A 20,881-nucleotide genomic window follows, 5' to 3' on the forward strand; every position below is an offset into this window, starting at 1 on the left:
GGGGCGCGCACACACGCACGCATACACGCACACACACCCGACAGTGCGATCTGACCTCGCTCCGATGCGCACCTCCTAATCAAACATCTGGAAACCGTTAACATCTTCTCTCTAGCCTCTCTTTAACCCAGCTGCTGGTATGAGGGCCTGTAATGAGACGTCTCCTCGGGTTGGCGCGTCTGTCATCGAGAGGAGCTGAACGGCCTTGTCTGTCAGCACGGATAAAAGAGTGTTTATCACACTGGTGGGTTTTAAACATGCCCTGCATAGTTTATATTGAAACAATTATGATAGACAGGCAGGACAGGGCACATCCTGTTGGCATCAGAGTGCGGCTGATGAAACCACGAGGAGAGACGACGAAGACTGCAGTCTGTCACTGGGGAGCAACTTGGTGCCACATCGGCTTGGACCACCGTCGAAGGAGGCACTCAACTTACGCTGAAGTGGAAATTTCAGCAAACTATACTTTTGAAACCAGATATTTACATACTCACTAGGAAAGAAAAGACTTGTTCTTACTGTCTGACCTTAAATCAGAATAAAATCCCTGTTTAGATCTGTTAAAATCATATAAATTATTTCTCTGTACATGCTGGTGTTACGAGTGGAAAAAGAAAACGGCATAATTCTCTATAAAGTTTTTAACTTAGACACACTTTCTCTGTATTTGGTAACATTTCCTTTGAAACTATAGACCTCAAACACTTGGCGAATCCAGATCGTTTGACCTCCAAGTTTCTGGAATTTTGATCCATTGATGAAGGAACAGCTGGAGCTGAATCCGGTTTCTAGGCCTCCTTTAACTCACCATTTAATGTCTGCCAACACATTGTGATAGACAATCAAAAACATTGACTTTGTTGCCTTTAAGCCATTTGACAAGACTTTGCTGTACTTCAACCGAGATCTTTTGATATTTTAATACCATGTATTTCCATTGTGATGTGATCTATTCTGCAGCAAAATACCTCCACAGTATGATGCTGCCACTCCCATGCTTCATAGTTGTCAGTGTTTTTCACCTCAGTGTTTTTCACCTTTTTCCTGAAGTTGCAACAATGGTCTTTATGGCCGAACTCTTCAGTTTCGTCTTCACCAGACTACAGAACAGGTCTCCAAATTTCCATGTTGCTGTTGGAATAATGGCTCTTCCTTGCTGAGTGGTGTGAAGGTCTCTGAAATCAGTTCTAACTGTTGCAGTTACATGACGAAAATCACAGTATTTTGTTCTCAGCTGCCTATTCTTCTCACAACCTCCCTTGCGAACATTTTGCCTCTTTCCACATGCAAAGTTACTGAATGATTGGTCTGAATTTCATGGGAGTGTTTGTTTATGCGTTGGGACAGCTGGGCTGTCCAGCTCCGACTACTCGACTTCCAGAAGCCGGTTGACATATTTAGAAGAGCAATTGTCCGAAGCTGTAGGGAAGAACGTGATGTTCGACCAAAATTCGGAACTGCTCCTGATCGGTTCTGGTCCGATGCATCAGGCAAACGTCCCACCACATCTGTTATGCTTTTTTGTTTTTTATTATTTTATTTCCAATAACACGGAAAATAAAATGAGACATTCCATCTCATCAATCATCCTTTCTTCCTCCTCTGAACTTGTGAACTCGTGATAGTCGTTCTCTCTGCCATCCTCTAGACTCTCCAGAGATACTTGCGCAAAGATGGACTTTTCATACCATGAAGAACACAGCCGTCACCATCTCCATCCATCATGACTCTTTGAAAAATTGTGGGTAGTTGGTGTTAGAACATTGCATTTTCCTTTGGGATTAATAAAGCATTATAATGCTGAAATTCAGTTGTTTTGAATATAGTAGATACTCTTGTTTACCACCTAATAAGGTACAGGCAACTCCTGAGATTAAACCACTGTGTCTTATTCAAGTTGAAGACTGGACTTTAACTGGGCCATTGTAAAAACCCTGATGATGTTGGAACTCATATTCCAGAAGCATCTTCAAAGGCTTGTTGATGGAGTCAGTCTTGCACTGAATCTACAAAAGCCTCTGACTGACGATTTGCAAGTCCTGAAGTTCATTCAGAACATTTTCAAACCCAAGTAAAGCCAGACTCCTTTCAGGGGGAAGTGGCTTTGTCGTAGCTTTTGATAATAACTGATTATATTATGATTATGTTTCAATAAGGAAAACCCAAAAGGAAGCAAAGCTGTGAGGTTAGTGTGTAACCTGATGGTGACTGTGGTGGTCTTGCAGACTTTGCACATGTTGACAGATCAATGTGCGCTGCCTTGCCCATGACTCCACTCTTGAGGAGCAGACTGAGGACGCCTGAGGGCTCACTGCTGGTCAGATTAAGTGGGCGTGGCACAGCTGGCCTGTACTCATATCCATCTTCTCTACTCAACTCAAGCCCAATTAAAGGCACTCCATCTGTAAATGGATGAAGTGCCATCCATTTCCACTATGGCAAAACATAACCAGAGACTTTGGTTACTCCTCTACAAGACATTTTATCTCCACTTCTACATAATGCAAAAGTACGCAGTCTTTCTCATCAGTTTAATTCAAATGTAATTAAAAAATGAGATTTTTATTCCAATGGGAAAATAAATGTTGGAATATTTTTTAAGTATCTTCAAAGAGTTTCTGATGGAGCTTGCAGCAGTCAGCCTCGCAAGGAATCTACAAAAGCCTCTGACTGAAGAGTTGCTGTATGATATTCTCAAACCGGTCATGACACGCTGACAGCTCAATGTCTAGGCAGCAGAGACGATGTTTCACTGTAAAATGTCCTGGATGATTCCATCAGTTGTTGGTACTGCTAATCCACCTCCTTTGCTTTTGCCACTCCTCTTTAATTTCTGTCTAATAAAACATCAAGGCAGAGCAACGGAGTCAGAGATCTGATTCTTGTCCGTTATGGTTTTAACTTCCTCCTTCTCTCTCTGATCTGCATCCATGACGCCTTTTCAACTCCTCTGGGTTTGCTGTTTGGGTGTTAATTGTCTTTATTTCCAGTGTTTTTATGTGTTGTAGCAACTGTATGAAAGTGAAAAAGTAAGAGCAAAAGTCCCTCCATCCAGAACCAAACAGAAGGAATAACTGTCCAAACATGCAATGATTCAACAAAAATATATAAATAAATAAAAAGGATGAGCAGAAGTTTATGAAAAAAGCCAATCAGAGTTAACAAAGCTGCTCCAACTGTCACCATGAGCAGCGGTTCTAGAATGGAAAAGTTCTGCCTCAGTAAATAGTAGGTTTTCTAACTATCATCATTATGGCAGACTTCTAAAAGAAGAATCGCTACAAGACTCTGGCTTTCTCAGTTTGCCATGAGAAAACAAATCGAAAATTGATTTTGAATTGAATTGTGAGATAGTGAAAAATCCCAGCACTAAGTCAAACTGAGCTCACTCTCCTGGACCCGGTAGCTCAAACCATTTTTCCAGTCTGATTCCTGTTCTGATGTTCCAACAGTCAGAAGTAGGATTCACCATTAAGAAGAACATTCTGCTCTTCGTTCTTTGCTCTTCATACAGAATGTCAATCAGTCCTTAAAGTTTTTCTTGGACAGACGTGTTTTCTTTAAGGGGTCGGGTTACAGTAGTTGGGTAATTTTGGCAAAGTCTTTACAGCCACCTGCTGCCAGTGTTGAGCAAGCTCTGCACTGGTGGCACTATGAGTAGCAAACTCCCTTCATATCAAAGCCTGGATTTTATGGGACACTTTAGGTCTTACTGCAACTGAAACTCTCGCTTTCATGTTCTCAAAAACCCATTAAAAAAGTTCAAAAAGCTTCAATATTCTTGATATCAGTGGCGCCACTGATATTCCAAGTCATGTGAGAAAAGAGCTGCACCTCCGTTGATGATACACTGAAAAACAGTTAGTTTGCTGTTGTAACCTAATAAAGCTCTTGGTGAAGAAATCTCACGGATCTGAATCGCTCCGCACAACCTGAACCGTCAACCTGAACCGTCAACCTGGACCGTCACCACAAAATCTGCCAATTCTGCAAAACACAATCTTTGTGTGTGTGCCAAATCAAGGACTCCCCCTTCACTGCAGGACTGACATACTCACAGAGTCCACAGCTTGATGGCGCTGTTTGCATGACTGCGGTCATGTCTGCTGGGGGGTTGTGGGGGGTGAAGAGGGAGAAACGGACAGCGTGGGCCTCTCTGTTCAAACATCTCAAAGTTTGCCGACGCGTCGTCTGCCTGGCAGCCCTGAGACGGCTCCGGCTCCAAGGTTTCACACACCTACATGCCACATTCTCACACTACCTGACACTCATATTGCAAACACACACTTCTCTCTCTCTCTCTCTCTCTCTTGCTCTCCCACTCTCATACACTCAGTAATATTAAATGTGTAAAAGCACACATCTCCCATGAGGTATCCATATTCTGCTAAGCAAACAGCAGTGCTGATGTCACATGACCAACATGTCCAGTCGCCATGGTGACTCCTCTAAGAACAAGTCTGTGACATGTGGTGGGGTGGAAGTGTCCCAGTAGTCCAGCTTCCAATCCATGTGGAGGAGAGGAGGAAGCAGAGGTGGCCATGAATGAATGAGGGTTCTGTAAGAACTCTGACCGTCAGCCATGATGACATGCTGTTTGTTTGTCGCCTCATCGAAAATAAACTTGATATTTTGTAAAGGCGTCAGGAGTATTTCATTTTTTCCCAAGACTTGAATTCTAACCACAATCCAGTTACTTTAATAATCATAAGGATTTCTAAGTAATTTTTTTAGGCTCCTCCAACCTGGATGCTTAGAAAAACACACATCACTGCCCATTTTCATCAATGATTTTTTACGTGCAAAAATTTGAAATAACTTCCTCAATTATGCAAAAATAACATTTTTATGCTTGCTTGAGTTTTTTGGTTAAGATATAATTGGTGTTTCAACTATTGAAATAAACACTTATTAACCCGTTTAACTGAGTTTCAAGTAATCCCAGATTTTAGCTACTCAGACAGATATGACCCCTGACCTCCGCAAATACCGACGATCCGCTCTATAACAGTTTCATTGTACAATGATGGATCCAAAGTTGCTCAGCCTTCTAACCCTTCTCAGATTGACGAGTGGAAGCAATTTTCTTCTTTTGTGTCTTTGCTGATGTCTTTGCATTCTTTGCAGTGTGCATCATGATCATGTATGATTCAGATAAGCAAACCTTCCAAAACATCTGCTTGCAAAGAAGCTTTATGGAGACTTTGGTACTACTTCTACTTTATGATGGCCGACACGTTTTGTCTTGGAGGATTGTGTATTTTATTGAAATGCAGAGCAATTTAATACAAGGTCAAATATTGTTTTTACATACAACACAGAAGAATTCAGCTTCTGCTCAAAAACAGAAAAAGATATAAAGTTAATTGTTTCCAATGGCTAAAGACAGCTTTTTAAATCGGTTCAGACTAAAAACACTCATTGATATTTGGAATGTGTTTGACCAAGATCAGACACAAGCCCAGTCCTCAGCCACTGAGAGGCTAACCGTGAGTTCCTTCAGATGTTTTTTTAGAGCAGAGGTGTCCAAAGTCGGTCCTCAAGGGCCGGCATCCTACATGTTCTAGTTCTCTCCCTGGTTTAACACACCTGGATCAAATGATGGCTTGTTAGAAGGCCTGGGCAGAACATCGACATGCAGAAAAGGTTGTTACTATCACCAGGCAGAGAACTAGAACATACAGGATGTTAGCCCACAAGGACTGACTTTGGACACCCCTGGTTTAGAAGACAGCTGAAATCTTTTCCCGATTGGTTTGAGATGTTAAGGAACATCAGCACCAAGGAGTTCAACTGAAGCATGGAGGACCCAGAACTGGGCTCTGGGTTCAGTTCTACAGAACTCTCATACTACTCACATTAGACAGTTGATTTTGCTTATTACTAACCTTTGCAGGTTTTGCCATCAGGCTGCAGGGTGAATCCCACAGGGCAGCTGCAGCGGACCCCTGTAGCTGTGTCCTTACAGGTCCGGTCGCAGCCACCGTTGTTTACAGCGCAGCTCTCTATAAAGGATTGAAGAGAGAGATGGAAGAACACAAATGACCTGTTCACACACTCAGTTGATTTCCGAATCCTACCAAAGCATCGTGTAGCTATTGAAACTGGACGTGATATGGGTGGTGACTAGGGCTGCACGATATTAGATATTGTGATGACAATAATACTGGTAAATATTGACGACATCAGGTGATTCATATGCCTCTCTTTCTAATATATTTGACTGTTAGCATTTGTTGCTGTTATTTGTCTAGTGTGAGTTTTTGCTGAGTCTCCTGGCTAAATGTTGCATTAGCATAAAAACATACAGATCTCTTAAAATATATTAGACAACAATTATTGCAATCTAGCCAACCCTTTGCAGTATGAATTTTACGCACACTGGCATTGCGACAACGATATATTCGTGACATATTGTGCAGCCCTAGTGGTGGCAAAGCTTCATGTGGGTAGAAGAATACACAAAACACGGAGGGATGACGGCACATCCCAATGTGGTTCCTCATGTAGCTTTGTCGACACAGAGGTGAGGAAATGTCAGAGACATTTCAGTTGTCTTATAAAGACAAATACAATCCGCTTATAAACCCTAACTGGAAAAGAAGTTATTTTTAACAGGGAATTATTCAGACAACACATGATATTGTGCTGACGAGGCAGGGTGAAGAAAGGTTGGTCCAGCTTCCAAAAGTGTAAAGAAACCAATTATCTCACACAAAACAGGAAAGTTCAGGTGAGATGGTGAAAAAATAAAGCTGCTATTGAGTCCCGGTTCTGCAGGACCTCTCGTGAAAAAATGTCCTTGTACATGGTGGAGATAATGTTTGCTGGGACTTGTGAATATTGCCTAAGCTGATCCTAAAGCAAACACAAGCTCATGGTAACTCTAGCTTAGCTACTGAGCTACTGTTGCTTTAGCAAAGCTCAGTCAACCCCTACCCAACGGGCCTCGGGAATCGCTGAGGAGGCTGAAATTTGACATTGACTCATGTTTGTTGAAAGGGATTAATTAAAGCTATGCCTTTATAAAGAGGTTTTCCTTAGTAACTGCTCTGCTTTTGGTGGGCTTCACTTCATTTATTCAAGAGAAAATCCCGGTTTGAACAGAAGTTTGGAATTTTCTCATCAACTGTCAGATTTAAAACATACAATCCCAAAATCTAGTTTCCAAATCCAATCCCCCCTAGGATGATCTTTTGGAATTTAGAGGGCTGTTGCGGAATAACAGCAGCGTGTTATTTGGCGATGTTTCCCAAATTTTTGGCACTGTTCAATTAAAATGTCAAGAAGGCATGTGCTTAAATTCATTAAAACCGGGAAGGAGAAAAACGCACTCAGGTTGGAAACATATCCATTGTTAGGAGTTAATGCAGAAGCGTAGAACTGAATATGCACCACAAGTAAGCCACGATAGATGTTAAAGATGTTTTTGCTCATGCAACCCCAGGATATTCTCTCACATCAGTTCCCCTTGATTACCAATTATAGTTTGTGTTTTTTTTATCTGTCACAGCTCAGATTGGTAAACTAGCTTAAATGTCAAACTTATCCCAAATAAAGGCAACAGGATTCCTAGATGATGGGCTGGAGAAAGATATTGCAAAAAGGAGGAAGGAAAGACACTCCATCATCTAGGCAGCCTGTCTGCTAGGTGCTGTAGGGTATTAGCACCACCCTGTCCCCTTCCCCTTTCCCCTTTCCACTTTCCAACTCAGGTTTCTGATAACTGTGTGTGTGTGTGCATGTGCGAGTCATTCTGGATCATGTTGTGGGTCGACATGCCCAAACAAGTGTACATAATCAATAAGACTTTCCATGTTGGAGTAAAGGTGAACGTGTGGATTTCTTGTGTGTGTAGGTGGTGTTTATGGGTCAAAGTGATTTATACTGAGTACAGTGGGCCCTATCATTAGCTGAAGTAAGCCGAGTCCTGCAGAGCCCCCTCTCCGCGGACCACGCCCAGCCAAGCCCCAGGGCCAAGCTGAGCGTAGGAACAGAGACAAACCGCCTGGCCTGATTGATGTGCTGGACAAGCCTCTCACACCACCCTCAGCCTCCTTTTCCAAGACTCTCTAACAGCGTATTTCTTACAGTCTGAGACTGGGTTTGAAATGGACCGTAGACTTTGGAAGGGTGCGGGGGTGAAATATATGTGTGTGGACAGATTTAAATAACATTTTAACTTTTATTATTTGGAAACATACCAAACTCTTGAATTAAATGTGTGTCTGTTCAGCAGTGTCTCAGACTGGACAGGAAGACGTCCTGTCTCTGTCTCGTTACAGGCCTGTCTGGACTGAAGGCTCTTTCTTTTATGCTCCCATATGCATTTAAACAGACTCAGACGTTTTATCGTTGTCAAGCCCTCATGCTTTAAGTGTTTTTATTAAGTTGGCATTGTTGTTGGGCAATGCAGCCGCCAGGGAGAAGTTCTGAATTGGATTCCAAATTCACAGGAACATTTGAGACAACATCAGACATTGTGGCGGTGGAGGTCTCTGAACCGCGGTAGACAGAGGTGGTGGGAGAGGGTCTACCATTTCAGTCATTGCCGGTTCTTCACTGATTGGACGTGAGCTGCACTGAGCCACACTGGACCACACTGTCTCCATGACTACAGGTGACGCTGCTGGGACTTTAACATATTAATTTTGATAAATTAATTACATAGATTATAGCACCTAAAAAGATACAAAAGATAAATTTATGGAAAAAATTATTGTGAAGTTATTCAAGCCTAAAATAGCATCTCAATGCTAAACAAGTAGCAGAAGCACAAACCCAAATGTGGAATGTGGACGTTGACATCATTGATCATCACATTCTAAAAAACTTTCTTAACCCTTGTATGTCGAAATGGGGTTCAACTGACCCCACACACGTAAAACTTGTATCATTTTCCATAGTCCTCTACGTTTGCCTCAGTCCTCGCGCACACAAGGGTTAAGAGGTTCCATGAATAATCAGGAGGAGTTCCTGATGCTGAAAAACTGGTCATTTCAAGGCTGGACTACTGCAACTCTTTACTATCAGGAAGCTGAGAAAAATGCAGATTAAAGCCTGCAGCTGATCCAAAATGCTGCAGCTGGTGAAAATCAATAAGAGAGATCATACTACTCTTACTTTAGCTTCCTCCGTATGTTGAATCCAGAACAGAATTTAAGATTGAATTTAAGGTGGTTCCTGGAGGTTCTGGTAGTAGAACGGGAGGCAGATCCTTTAGTTATCAAGCTGCTCCTAGTTTTAGTCTGAGGCAGACACCCTGACTACTTTTAAGACTAGGATTGAAACTTTCCTTTTTGATAAAGCTTATAGTTAGACTGGTTTGGTTATCCTGAACTAATGTATCTATGTCGTTATGCTGCGTATTATCCCTGTAATATGGTGTGCTTCAATATTACAACGTCTCTATAAAAAAAAAGTACAAATGTTGACTTTCCTTCAACTCAAAGAGTATTAGTCTTGGAATGATATTGGATAAGACATTTACATACACATCTCCACACAGGATCACAAAATACATTTGCACTGGATTAATCAAAAGAGAAGTAAGTAAATGTCTTTTCAAATTGGTTGGATGATCATTACACTGACTAGAGCTTGTGACATTGTGTCATTTTTGTGTGACTCTTGAACAGAATGGTAAATAATTTTATGTAATTCATTACATTTTCAGAGTACCTTACAAAAACAAAATAAATCTGAAAACATGATGTTTTCATCTCCAAAGTACTACAAAGCCATCCAGAAGATTGGACATTTCCGCTCAGGTTTTCCATGTGTGGGTCTGGCAGGCTGCTGTAGGACAAGCTGACCACTTCTCTTTGACCTGCAAACATTCTTCACCTGGTCTTCAATTTTGCATAATTTACCGTTTTTCCTTTTTTTTTTTTTTTTTCAACTTTTAATGTTATGTTCTCTGCTTTTTTTCCTCTCCATAGAAGCTCGGTCTACTCTGGTGTTCTGTCTAGCTGTGACACCTTGGTCAGATCTAAAATCAGGGATATTCAACGTGTTGGATTGTCTTGGCCCGATGTTGTAAAGTGTATGATTTGTTCCCCGAGGACAAGTGAGAACGTGGGCTGTTGAATGTGACATGACAAAACAACTGTCATGGCGCAGCAGGAAGTCTATGTGTAGATGTTATAGACACCTCCGTATTGTTTTTCTTTGGTCTTTAAACATAATCCACAAATATCGGCATGTTTGTTTACACTGAACTCCTGCTTAGCCGAGAGGTTTTGCGATATTTGCGGTCTGGCATCTGAATATTGGTGAGTGAATTTGACTCGACATCACACACAGTACGGCCAAACCTGCTAAAACTAGGGTTGTTATTGTCATGCATGTGGTCGCCCACGTTTCAAAAATCAACTGACAATTTCAATATCCTGCCCTGTGAATCTAGCATTACTCCAACTTTACCAATTTTATTCAAATTAAAACATAAATAAAAAAAAAAATATTGGGTTAGCATTAGCCTAACAGCAACTATTCATTTTGCAAATCCCAAACATGGCGATGAACATTTGAAGGATTGTTGTTCTCCATGGATCCCTACCCAGGCCCTGACAGAAGTTCCATCATCTGGCCCAATTGGTGCCAAGATGGAAATGTTTTAAAGATGGAGGACTCTGTGATTCGCTGGTGGAAACAAAATCAGCGAATGCAGTTGATACTAGAGGTTTAGCATCAAAACTGGTGGGAAAAAGCTTCTCTGAGAGCGTTATAAATCATACTTTGAAGTAAGTGTGTAACAATTCAACCGACACATGAGACAAGATGAGAAATGATACACAGACTCTAAAACTGATTGTAGCAATGCATCCAGTTCCTAATAACGAGGCCACATTTTGACTACAATTCTGAGAAAACATAAAGCTTCCCTTCTTGAAGCAGAAAGAGTTATTCTCACAAATAATTTAAGGTTTTATAAATCATAAACTGTGACAGACAGAAACTAATCTCAGTGTATTCCATCCACATGTTGACTGGTCCATGTATTTTGATAATTATGATTGTCACAAAACCAAACAAAAAAACAACAACTAACAAATTGAATTCTCCCAGTTTAATACAGAACTAAGTTTACCTTTGATCAGTTTTTTATACTATACAATGGAGAGTATATCATAAACGAATACAAAACTACAAAATAGTCTTTTAGTTTGCTGCAGATAAGATCCAAAGCAAATGTCATGTACTGTCATTAGGGACTAAAGCTTCAACCAATCTAGCATCACTGATAGTGTTAATAACTGGTTTGTCCCTAAACTGTCATTAACATAAGGGAGTAAATGCTGGTCATTTATATGTTTTGTACTAGTTGAGAATCGAGTTTTGGAACCTTGTAAAGTAAAATGGCAGAGAACTGATGAGTTGTGCATATATAGGTGGGAATATGTGGAAGCAAAAAAATCCATGATATATAAATGTTGTGCATGTATATCAGAATGTGTACTTGTGATTCAATTTTATTATGTTGTTGGGGAAAATGTCAATGAATTTCATGTTTGTGCATCCATAGGTAAGAATTTATGTATGTAAAAATTAACTGTACTTGTAAGAAATTATTATGCAAGCTAATTTTTTTAAAGGTTTGGTTAAAGATTAAAAAAAAGCAAAAACACTTTGTCTGAAGCTCCTTCGCCTGCGTGTGAGGTTCAACTGGCAAATTTGAGTTATGACAGAGTATTTCTTCCTCTCAGATGACTTTTTTTTTAAAATTATGTTTGGTTACCATACTCTAAATCCTCTAATTCAGTGGTTCTTAACCTGGGTTCGAGTGAACCCCAGCGGTTCGATGAGTCGGTCTCAGGGGTTTGGCGGAGCCTCTGCCGCGGAGGTACAGACACACTTGTGTAAAGTCGTGATGACGCCCCGCTTTGCCATCACTTGCTGCTGAGGATCCCTTTACTTTGCTTAGCCAATCAGAGCTGCGGATTATAACTGATTGAAGGAGCTCCACTCTCAGCATGGATTTGAACTTGTGTCTTTATTTACTTCAGCAAAGCTCACAGTTTTTACCAAATTATGTAGCTTTCGGTGAACTTCTAAATCTGCTCCTTAGTCGCATTTTTTCGGGATTGGTACTGCCTCTAGTGCCGTGGGGGTGGTAACACAACTAATACAATTAAATTACTAAATCAGAATACTGCAAAGTCTTTATTATTTATTATAAATTTTTTATCCTCTTAAGAATGTAGAGCTAATTAAATAATCTAAACAAAACCTTAAAGTGGTTCCAGTTTCTCTCGAAGGCCAACCTGTTGAAACTGTGGCAAATTTTAAATACCTTGGGTCGTTCCTGGACAGTCAGCTCAACTTTGCTGAAAACACTGACTATATATTTTGAAGAACTGTTCTCAGAGACTCTACCTCTTAAGAAGACTTAGTGATCTTCTTAAAGTGACCCAACTAGACTCTAGTTGGGTCACCCCTGTCCTGAATTTGGGGGGGGAATCATATTTTATTCATCACTACAGAAGGGTTCAGTGAATGCGCATATGAAACTGGTGGGTTCGGTACCTCAAAAAACATTAAGAACCATTGCTCTAATTTCTCTCATTTCCCGGAGTGCAGATCAGAAAAGTTACTGTCCTTCCAGTAGCAGCCCACAGCTGAAATTTCTGAAGGCTGCATATTCTTGAAAGGAGCAGTTTGTTTCCCTTTCCAACTGCTAGGTTTTAAGGATTTTTTTTTTCAATAACGCCCACTAAATAACAACCACATAAAACGAGAGTTAAGTTAGTGGGCTTGTGTTTTTCTAATGTGGGAAGTTGGAAATTAATGCAAAAGAAAACAACAAAGAACATTTGCAGTAAGGTGTTGTGTTAGTGACTGGGAAACCATTAGTCTACCAAAACGTTGGTGACTAAGGTAAAAAGGGATTGCAAAAGGATAATGGTCTGTTTTATTCTTTCTTCACAAACAGTTTTAATTACAGTTGTGTTCAATGGGGGACTCTTGGGTGGACACAGCGTGCACCAGAGGGTTTACAAAAATGCTCTTGAACAAAATAAAGATAGAAAAGAGGAGAACGAGAGGGAAACGGAGAGATGTGAACTCGGGAGGGTGTGGGGGGGATACAAGCACAAGCGGCATGGCAACACATAGAAAGAGGAAGAAAAGAGTTACCCATATGTAGCCGCCGTTTCACCCGCTTGTCCACATCAGCTACTGACGTGGCATTGAACTCAGAGCTCTCAATTGCAGCCTCATCTTTCTCTAAAACACAAGTGACAAGGGGACAAACAGTGAGCAGCAGGTTAATGAGAAGCCCAATTGACCAGACCTTCAGCCCTAACTTTGGCGTCTGAGCAAAAAAAAAAGAAAAAACTAAAACCAAAGCCAAGAAGCAAGAAGCGATGAAGAGGCACCAAAATCCCTGTTGTTAGAGTGTTAATCCCCAAACAGTCATCAATCCCCTGCAGCAAATCAAAAGAACAAAAAAAATAAAAAATAATAATGAAACTGATCAGGATCAGTAGCTTAATGAAGCAGTAGGAAGGCAAAACAGTGGAGAGGGGAAGAAGAAGGTTCCGGGCTTTAAAAATTTGTATAAATGTTTTTGGAAGGCATCGGTTGGGGGTGAACATTTGGATTTTGATTCTGATCGTGACCTTGCTGTTGGCGATGGTGTTTAAATGTTCCATAACACACAGCCACACATTTATTTTCAGGCAATCGTTTCCTCATTTTAACATGTAAGAAAAGGAAGGGAGAAAAAAAAAAAGAGGAAAAAAGTGTCCGACAATTCCGAGAGAAGCTGCTTTGAACGAGAGCGAGGAGATGGGCACGGAAAATTGAACGATGATGCGAGAAAGAGCACAAGGGTAATGTGTGAGAGGGCAATTAGTACAGAGAGGATGCTCCGAGAGCAGAGAAATGGCAAAATGACAGAGGGACTGAAGAACACACAGGGGGGAAGAAGAAGAATGTTTGAAGTCTCATCTTGACTTTACAATGGGTGGGGGGAACATGGAGGGGTATATGATGGGTGCAAACTGAAATATTTTGGATGAATGGCATGCATAGAGACTCAGAAATGTTTTAAAAAAAAGAAAGGCAGGTGGTCTGGGGCAGTGCTGGTTGCCTGTTTGTCTACAGATCAAATCACAACCGGACCTAGCAGTCAATGCTTGATGAACCACATTCCCAAAAGCTGGACTGCAGCAGTGGAGGAAAAATGGCAACAGTGCAAATCAGAGTAAGCAGACTGATTGTGACTAAAGTGGCATGCATCCCTGCATTGGATGACGGGGCTGGGAGAAAGAGCCAGCCTTTAACTGGGCTTCAATCATTAAGGCCTGAATTAGCATCAGTCTATGAATGAGCGCCACTTGCTCCAAGGAGAAAGGCCTTTGATGTCTTATGGAGTTGGGGGGAGAAAGGGGCCAGCCACTGGGTACAATTAATGTCCCTTCCATTCCTCTCGCCCCACCTTGCTACCTTTTTCTCCAGTGCAAGTGAAGGATTCTCTGAAGCACACTCAGCAATGAATGGAGGCTTTCTGGTGCTCGGCTAACTGGGTGAAATGCGGTTGTGTGAATGTGTGATTGTTGAATCAAAAGCTGGTGCATACCAGCTTTTGAGTGTCTGCTGGCTGGGGTGTGTGAAAAAAAAAATCTGTCAGAGAGGGAGATAAAATGTAAGTGTGTGTGCGTATGTGTGTGTGTGCGCGTGTGCAAAAGGCCTGGAAGGGAAAAGTTCCAGCAGTCTGTGGGACTAGGAAATGGTTTTAGGCCAGCAGAAAGGTACATTCTTTTAGGGACCCACAGCGGGGGAAATAAGTATTGAAAACATCAATGTTTTTCATGGTAAATATATCTGTAACTGGGCTGTTGAAGTAAAATTCACACCAGATGTTTGGTAGTAACTCGAGTAACCCACACATACAAAGAGATCAACACTAATTCATCCTCTTAAGTATCAAGACAAAGAGCTCCACAAAAGGCTTTAGAAAGACCACAAGTTTGAAGATGAGAACATTGTGGTGTGGCAGGCTTACTACAACTGAAGCAAGGATGAATTCAGAAATTTACGACATTCTTGTTAAGAATGTGAAAATGAAAATAATGTAGACTTTTCAATTAAAAATGACCTTAACCACTCATTCAGTGATGGAAAGTAAAGCTGGTAAAATGACTCAGTCACTGACTTGAGCTCAATTGGAAAGAACCAAATCTCAAAGATCACAGTGACTCTCAAATGGTTTTAAAGATGAATGGATCAAAATCCCACTGGAAGAATGCATGAAACTAGGTTCTCCATAGAAGAGATCCATTAATGTATCCATCCACAGATTGTTGTTTGCTTAATCTAGGGTCAGATTATAGGGACAGAGAGGCCCAGACTTCCATCTCCACACCCAGTTGGGACTGCTCCTTTAGGGGAAGCCCAAGGAGTTTCTAGAACAGCAGAGAAACACAGACCCTCAAACATATCCTTAGTCTCCTCATGGTGGGACATGGGCCTGGAACACCTCCCCAGGGAGACATCCAGGAGGCAACATAACCAGATGCCTGAATTACCTCAACTGACTAACTGATGTAAAGAAAGAGTGGCTCCACTCCGAGTCTCTCCTGGATGACCGGACCGCCCATCCTATCCTTAAGAGGGAGCCCAGACACCCTATGGAGGAAACTCATTTCAGCCACTTCTATCTGCAATCTCGTTCTTTTGGTCACTATCCAGAGCTTGTGACCACAGATGAGAGTAGGAATGTAGCTCAACTGATAATTCACCACACCAGACAGGTACAGCACTCGAGAAACCCCAAATTTGCAACAATATGTATGTTGATCTCCCACTCCATTTTCCCCTCATTTGTGAACATGACCCTGAGGCCTCCACTTGGGGCAGCATCTCATCCCTAACCTGCTCAAAATCATGGTCTTGGGGTTGGAAGTGGTAATTCTCATCCCAATCCTTTCACACTTGACTCTGAACTGCTCCAGTGAAAGCTGTAAATCATAATCTAATGACACAATGTCCCCCTCAACCCTTTGGTTGCCCCTAACAATTATGTTTATCAAGATTATGAACAGAATTGGTGACAAAGGGTAACTTTGGCAGAGTCCAACCCTCATCAAAAACAAGTCTGACCAAGTGCCAGCAAAAAAGACCAAGCCCCACTGAGAAGCTGTTTAACTACCTCTGTGACTTCGGCACCAGAGATCGGAGCGACCGAGCTGAATTCTCAGTGGAAGTAGTACCAGTGGGATTGAGGAGGTCGTCAAAGTGTTCTTCCCACCCTTTCACGACATTCCAAATCTAAGTTTGCAGCACACCATTCCCATAAAGGGTTTGATGGTGCACGACTTTCCCCTCCTGAGATGCCGGATGCTAGACCAAGTGGTTCTCAATCACCTCACCAAGCTCCTCCCACACCCACATTTTGGCCTTGGTAACCATCTGAGCCGCAATCCTCTTGCAGCTGCTTCCAGAGTCTCACAGGCCGAAAAGGCCTGGCAGGACTCCTCTGTCAGCTGACATCATCCCTTACTGCAGGTGTCTGCAACAGAGGAGATGACTTTGAATAAATGTCAGGGAGAGTGTCTAGTATACGTCCCCTCTTTATTCAACTTTATATAATTAAATTTTCTAGACTTATTTGTGTGGATCTATTAGCCCCTTAACACTCGCCCCCAATATCACTAAAATGCCTGAAAAGGCATACTCAAATTAAATCAGCTGCTGTTCTTGAACAATTTGGAGAACATGCAAAAGCTTGGTCTCTTTATGAAGATGACAAGCTAAATTTTCTATTTTTGCAGTCAAAAATACTTTAACTTTAAGTATTTTGGAGCTATTATGTTTGCAACTCAAAAGAAATTGAAAACTTTTGCTTCAACCAGATTTTTCATTTCTTAAGGCACATTGAGTGTTGAATGCATTGCCTGAAAAATACAATAAATCTGCAGAATAAAGTATTCTGCTTGTGAATTTTAAAATTGATCAAAATAGCACTAAAAAGAAATGTCATTTTGGACATGTTTATTTATGAGGGTGTACAGGTGTTGTCCAAGTGTGACGAGCTACAGTCATTTGAAATTTGTATATCAGGTGTTGTCCAAGTGTGAGGAGCTACAGTCATTTGAAATTTGTATATCAGGTGTTGTCCAAGTGTACCATTTGGAGTCTCCAAATGGTACACTTGGACAACACCTGATATACAAACTTCAAATGACTGTAACTCCTCAGTGGTTACGGATGCAGTTGGTGGATTCATGTCAAAACAAACCCCAAGGTGCCTTATATTCTTGTGACAGGACACATGTTGGCTACACATCGGTGGCTTTATATTTAGTTTCTGAGTTGACCAGTCAGAAATATTCCAGAAAGAATACAGGAATTTCAAAACGAGCTCAAGTCGCTCTCTGGATATTATTGGCTCTTAAAAAGCCATGTCATAACATTATTGGTCAAATGCGGTGTCAAACAAAAGGGGGGTGGGTTCTAGGCTGCCCAATAAAAGCGTCATTATGGATATCGGCAGAGTTTAAACCCGTAAATCTCACCCCCAGAAAATACTAGGGAAAAATGACACGTGGGTGTTCCGGTGAGGGTTAAATGCATGGAGTACCTGAATTGAGAAATGATGTGAATTTTACGTCAAAAGCCTCAACCCCCCCCTCCCCCCCCGAATATAACTGCTGCCGTTTTTAATACTTATTTTCCCTGCTGAATGCAGGATGAGTTGGAACAAAGAGTTAAACCACTCTACTACTACAGCTAGGAGGGAAAATGGTAAAACCAATGCATTAAACAAAACACCAACAATATAATTCTACTTTAAATGTGCATTTAAAAAGGCAAATGGTTAAAAAAAAGGGAGAAAGAAACAAGGGAATCAATACAAATGCAATGCAGGGACTCCAGTGCAGCTGGTTAACAAGGCAAGCAACATATGGATGGATTAGTAAAAGAGGGAACCAAATGAATGGTGTCACAAATGGCAGTGGACACATGCAGTAGGAATGGCAAATTATGACATGGGTGGACAGTGCAAGCCCCTGCCTCTTTGTTCAGCTATGCGTTGCCGGTGGAAGGGAAGGTGGCATGGACGCCATTTTTGAGTTGGCAGTTGCTTGTCAGTTGGTTGCTACAGTTCTTGCATGGGATTTGCGTGGAGATGGCAAATGATGGGGTCAATGGGAGGTAAGGTAAGGCTTGCGAAATCTAAGATCAGGCTGCAATTGAGATGTCTGTTTGGCCACAGATTCTAAGATGAGGCCCCTGAACCCCCCAACCCAGGTTTATGTCCTGAGAAAAAGTCCTTCTACCCCTGAATTGGTTGTCACATGAATGTTCAGACAAGACAGGCAATCAGGTACTATCACCAGGAAGCAGGAAGCAAAAGAGGGAGCAGAGGGACAGAATCTGTGTAGAGAGTGTAATACAGGGTTGGGGGTTTAGGTGGGTCCAAAGAGCTAAGGGGTCCATGGGACTACCAAGAGGCTCTTCTTTCATTAAAATATGAAGAAAGAGGGAGAGACACGGTGAGGAACGACAGACATCAAACACTGGGAGTCAGATCAAGGTTTCCTGCGCCCTTCTTCCATACTGCAGACTTCTGTTGATGTTTTGCTCCACTTCCTTAACGAGCTGAAAAGAAAAAGGGTTAGCAGCAGTCACATCCCGCTGCTGCCCAGCCAAGGGCTGCAGTGGTGAGGGCCAGAGACAAACTGTGAGAGACAGAAGACATAAAAGACAAAAAGATGTCCTTGTATTTTCCTGTGTATGGCTGGTTCATGATGTAACATCGCCAACACCAGCTGGCCTGACACATTGTCCCTCTCTTAAGCCATCACTATGGTTAAATGTCTTGGAAACTCCATACAATTTTAAAAATTGTACATGACTTGAACAGGAGGAAATGCGAGTCGACTTCTAGCACACAGGAGTACGGAAGATGGGGGAAATGCATGACTGCAGAATTGCATCTGACAATTCAGTCTGCCCATAAATAAGCATAAAATTGCGGTTGAAAAAAATATCATAAATGTCTATCAAGAAATGCATTGTTTAGCATAAAAATGCAAAAAAGAAAAAAACAATCACAATAGTTCCCACACTCTAAATTTTGAATAAAAACAAACCAAAAATGGAAATGCTGTGTGTGAGAAAAAATTAGGTGTGCTGTAAACAACCAACCTCCACTGTGATGAGAGAAGAGCCGATCGGGGCCAGGCGGCTGACAATGTTAATTTAATATTTGCAAGTGTGATCAACACGGACTGAGCAGTTTGGTTCACTTCCTCCGCTGCCGTCGCTAAAACTACAGGAAGATTACAATTCTAAAACAGAGCAGAAAACTAACGCCATCTTTCACAGCTTCTTCTGTTCACTGATTGGCCTGGTAGTCAAGTGTCCTTTATTCCAGCAGATTTTCTAACATCAGTAACTGTTACCCTAAAAACAAGAGGAGTTTTGGCAGTTTGGTGGTCTGGACCATACAGGAGTATTTTAACATGATGCCAGAATGGAAAGAAAATAAGAGAAGCAATCATTGCAGCTCAACATTCTGGGAAGGGGGGCGACGCAATTTCTTGTCTACAGCTTTACTGGAAGAAATTCTATTCACAAGTGGAAAACATTTAAGGCAGCTGTCACAATCCTTCCAGGATTACACAACAAATTCACTTTAAGGTCAGACTTAGAGAAAGACAAACAATACCAAGGGTGTTATGTCAGTCTTTACAGTTGTCTATTAGCATTCTAAATCTTCAAGCTGATGTTGGTACAGTAAAAACAAGACAACATTAGCATTGCTTGTTTGGAAGGATTGCAAAGCAAAATACTCTTCATTTGAAAAAGAATATGACAGCGTGACTTAAGTTTGAAAAGTTCCATCTGAATGTATCCCAGGACTTTTAGAGCAATGTCGTTTGGACAGGGGAGACTGAATATGATTTGCTCCACCATAAGCCAATGCCTAATATTTGGTGAAAAGTACAAGATGGTAAAAAGGAAATGATTAGGGTTGTTTTGGATGATTGGAAGCTTGTGGTCATTTTGCATCATAAACTCCTCTTAACACTCAAATACTCTACAGTTAGAAGTGATGTCATCTGCCCAAACTGCATAGATTGTGAAAAGGAACAACGGCTGAAAGGAAGCAAATCTGCAGCAGTATGTCTGAAGACTGAAGACAAAAGAATCGAGGTGTGAATTCAGATTTCAACGAATGAAGAACTGTAAGAGCGAACAGAGGGCATGAATACCTTCATAGTGATGTGAGAAATTATGACAGAGTTACTAAAGGTGGATCAATTAATTCTTGAATCTTTAGGTGTACTTGTCTTTTTTTACACTCAACGTTTCCATCTTGGGTTCATCTTTGTTTAATGACTGTGTTTAATGTAATGTTGGTTCTGTGGTTTTGTACAGTCAATGTTAGAAAAAAATATTGTATAGAGCAAATCATTTCTATCATGTGCTCATACATAAAGTCCTAGAATTGAAAGAGAACTTTCTAGTGTGACAAGAAAAAAGGTGATTTAATTTTGAATATGTATTTGTACCTTGAGGTTACAAAATATAAATTCACGCAATAAATGATGGTGCCATTAATCCTCCACATTTTTCAAGCATTTGATGCTAAAACACATGACAACCTGTTACTGGCACTGCAGACCCCTTCAAGCGTCACAAGCTTGTATCAGTAGGAAGGAGGTGAAGAAAGAGGTAAGGAAGAACATCCGCACTTACCTGGAACATTTCATTAATCTTCAACCAGTTATAAAAGGCAAAATGAAGTTTATTCTGGAACAAATACAACTAATACGTTCAAATATCAGAACTATCCCTTTGGAAGACAAATTATTGTCTTCTATTGTCTCCTCTGTCTCCTCAGCGCTACACCAGAATTATT

General features: G+C 41.2%; 1 protein-coding gene across 2 annotated transcripts in view; it reads right to left on the reverse strand.

Moving 5' to 3' along the window:
* The window catches only part of scube1 (signal peptide, CUB domain, EGF-like 1), a 94,379-nt gene that overhangs the window by 28,362 nt on the left and 45,136 nt on the right, over positions 1-20,881 (reverse strand). Inside the window, exons 7-8 of one of the 2 annotated variants that reach the window (XM_008401500.3) lie at positions 13,141-13,230; positions 5,892-6,008 (exon numbers count right to left, since the gene is read on the reverse strand). In XM_008401500.3, the coding sequence (XP_008399722.2) occupies positions 5,892-6,008; positions 13,141-13,230 (207 nt within the window). The remainder of the gene's footprint in view (positions 1-5,891; positions 6,009-13,140; positions 13,231-20,881) is intronic. The other variant, XM_008401501.3, reaches the window with a different exon arrangement.

The sequence above is a fragment of the Poecilia reticulata genome, chromosome 23, assembly GCF_904066995.2.
Source record: "Poecilia reticulata chromosome 23, P_reticulata-male-v2, whole genome shotgun sequence".
NCBI lineage: Eukaryota > Metazoa > Chordata > Actinopteri > Cyprinodontiformes > Poeciliidae > Poecilia > Poecilia reticulata.